This window comes from Notothenia coriiceps, unplaced genomic scaffold, assembly GCF_000735185.1.
Source record: "Notothenia coriiceps isolate Sejong01 unplaced genomic scaffold, NC01 NC01_scaffold00032040, whole genome shotgun sequence".
NCBI lineage: Eukaryota > Metazoa > Chordata > Actinopteri > Perciformes > Nototheniidae > Notothenia > Notothenia coriiceps.
The window spans coordinates 4,327-6,078 of record NW_011364741.1 but is presented as its reverse complement, the minus strand read 5'-3'; the positions used below and the strand labels follow the sequence as shown (position 1 = coordinate 6,078).

Sequence of the window (1,752 nt, the reverse complement as noted above, 5' to 3'; positions counted from 1 at the left end):
AAGGATGTTGATGCTGGAGGAGTGTGTAGCTTCACTGAGGGCTGACAGTGAGGAGGGGTAGCTGAGCAGAAAGTGGTTGTGCTCCTCTGTGTGAGACAGCAGCTTCAGCTCAGCGTCTCTCCTCTTCAGCTCAGAGATCTCCTGCTCCAGCTTCTCCTGGAGCTCTCTGACTCGACTCACTTCTCTCTTCTGCTTGGATCTGAGCTGCTGCTTCACATCAGAGCTTCTTTTCTCCATGAGACGGATCAGCTCAGTGAACATCTTCTCACTGTCCTCCACTGCTTTATCAGCAGAGCCATTGACGGCCTCCACCTCCTGCTGAAGCAGCTTCACCTCCTTCTCTCCGTCCTGGATTCTCTGCTGGATGTTTAGTCGACTCCCCTCCAGCTCTCTCTGCCTCTCAGTCCTCTCTGCTGCAGCTGACACCGTGTCGTGGCCTTTGTGTTCGTCCACAGAGCAGAGAGAACAGATACTCTGCTGATCAGTGCGGCAGAACAGCTTCATCACCTCGTCGTGACGAGAGCAGATGTTCTCCTGGAGCTTCTTGGAGGGCTCCACCAGCTTGTGTTTCTTAAAGGCAGGTGATTCATAGTGAGGCTGGAGATGTTGGTCACAGTAAGAGGCCACACACTGCAGACAGGACTTACAGGCTCTCAGTTTCCTCCCAGTGCAGACATCACAGGCCACATCTCCAGCTCCAGCATAGCAGAGATCAGCAGGAGCAGCTTGGAGTCCAGTCTTCTTCAGCTCCTCCACTAAAGCTGCTAACATGGTGTTTTTCAGCAGGACAGGCCTCGGTGTGAAGCTCTGCCTGCACTGAGGGCAGCTGTGGATCTTCTTCTCATCCTCTCCGTCCCAGAAGCCTTTAATACACTTCATGCAGTAGCTGTGTCCACAGATAGTCGTCACCGGATCCTTCAGTAGATCCAGACAGATGGAACAAGAGAAGGTCTCCCGGTCCAGCTGAACTCCTTTCTGCGCCATGTCACCTCTCAGTGGCAGCGAGTGTGTGAGTTTCACTTCCTGAGAGCTGGAACTAGTGTGACAGGTGATCTGAACAGCATGTGTGTGTGCATTGAATGTGGCCTATCAGCTCTTGGACTTTACCCACATGTTGGTTACACCCATCCTCCTCAGTGTGGATCTGAAGGGGAGGAACCAGGAAATACAGAGTGGAGCTGGCTGTGTCTCAGAGCAGGAAGAAGAGGGAGGGCTCATCAAAGTCTGACTCATTCCAGGACGAGGAGCAGCGCTCAGACTCTGACCTGTGTTTACTTACACAGAGCCTCGGTTACAACCTGTTCTTCATTTGAAAAGAGCTTTTAGTTGTAAAATCAGTTGGTAAACTTACAAAATCTGAAGGAGGCTAAATACTTGTTTCCTCCACTGTAAATGTATAGCCTCAATGTCCTGAAATAGCTGATTGATTTAATAGTTGAATGTACAGTAAGTCGTTTTGTACTGTAAGTAGTAGTAGTTTTGATTGAGTGTGTGTGAGTGTGGGGGGGGGGCTTTAATATAGAAAAACTCCTTATTCTGTGCATTCACACTAAATATGAACCTGAAAACTATATACGTCCTCTTTAATTGACACCAAAATTATGATTTGTGGTTGAAACCTTCTTTTAAATCTTTTCTTTTTACCCTCCAACAGATGTGTCTCAATGGAGAAGAAGAAACCTCAGATTCCTTAGAGTCCATTGAGGTGAGTTCTTCCGAGGAGTCGTCTCCCGCTGTGACCCCTTCCCAGGA

At 49.0% G+C, this 1,752-nt stretch overlaps 1 protein-coding gene across 1 annotated transcript; it reads right to left on the bottom strand.

The window, feature by feature from the left end:
• Nucleotides 1-3: 3 nt before the first annotated feature.
• On the bottom strand, nt 4-1,199 carry LOC104960595 (E3 ubiquitin/ISG15 ligase TRIM25-like; the record flags this gene model as incomplete). The annotated part of the gene is made up of 1 exon (XM_010788669.1): nt 4-1,199. A coding segment is annotated over exon 1 (981 nt), but the record flags the coding sequence as incomplete, so codon positions are not given.
• Between the last annotated feature and the right edge of the window lie 553 nt (nt 1,200-1,752).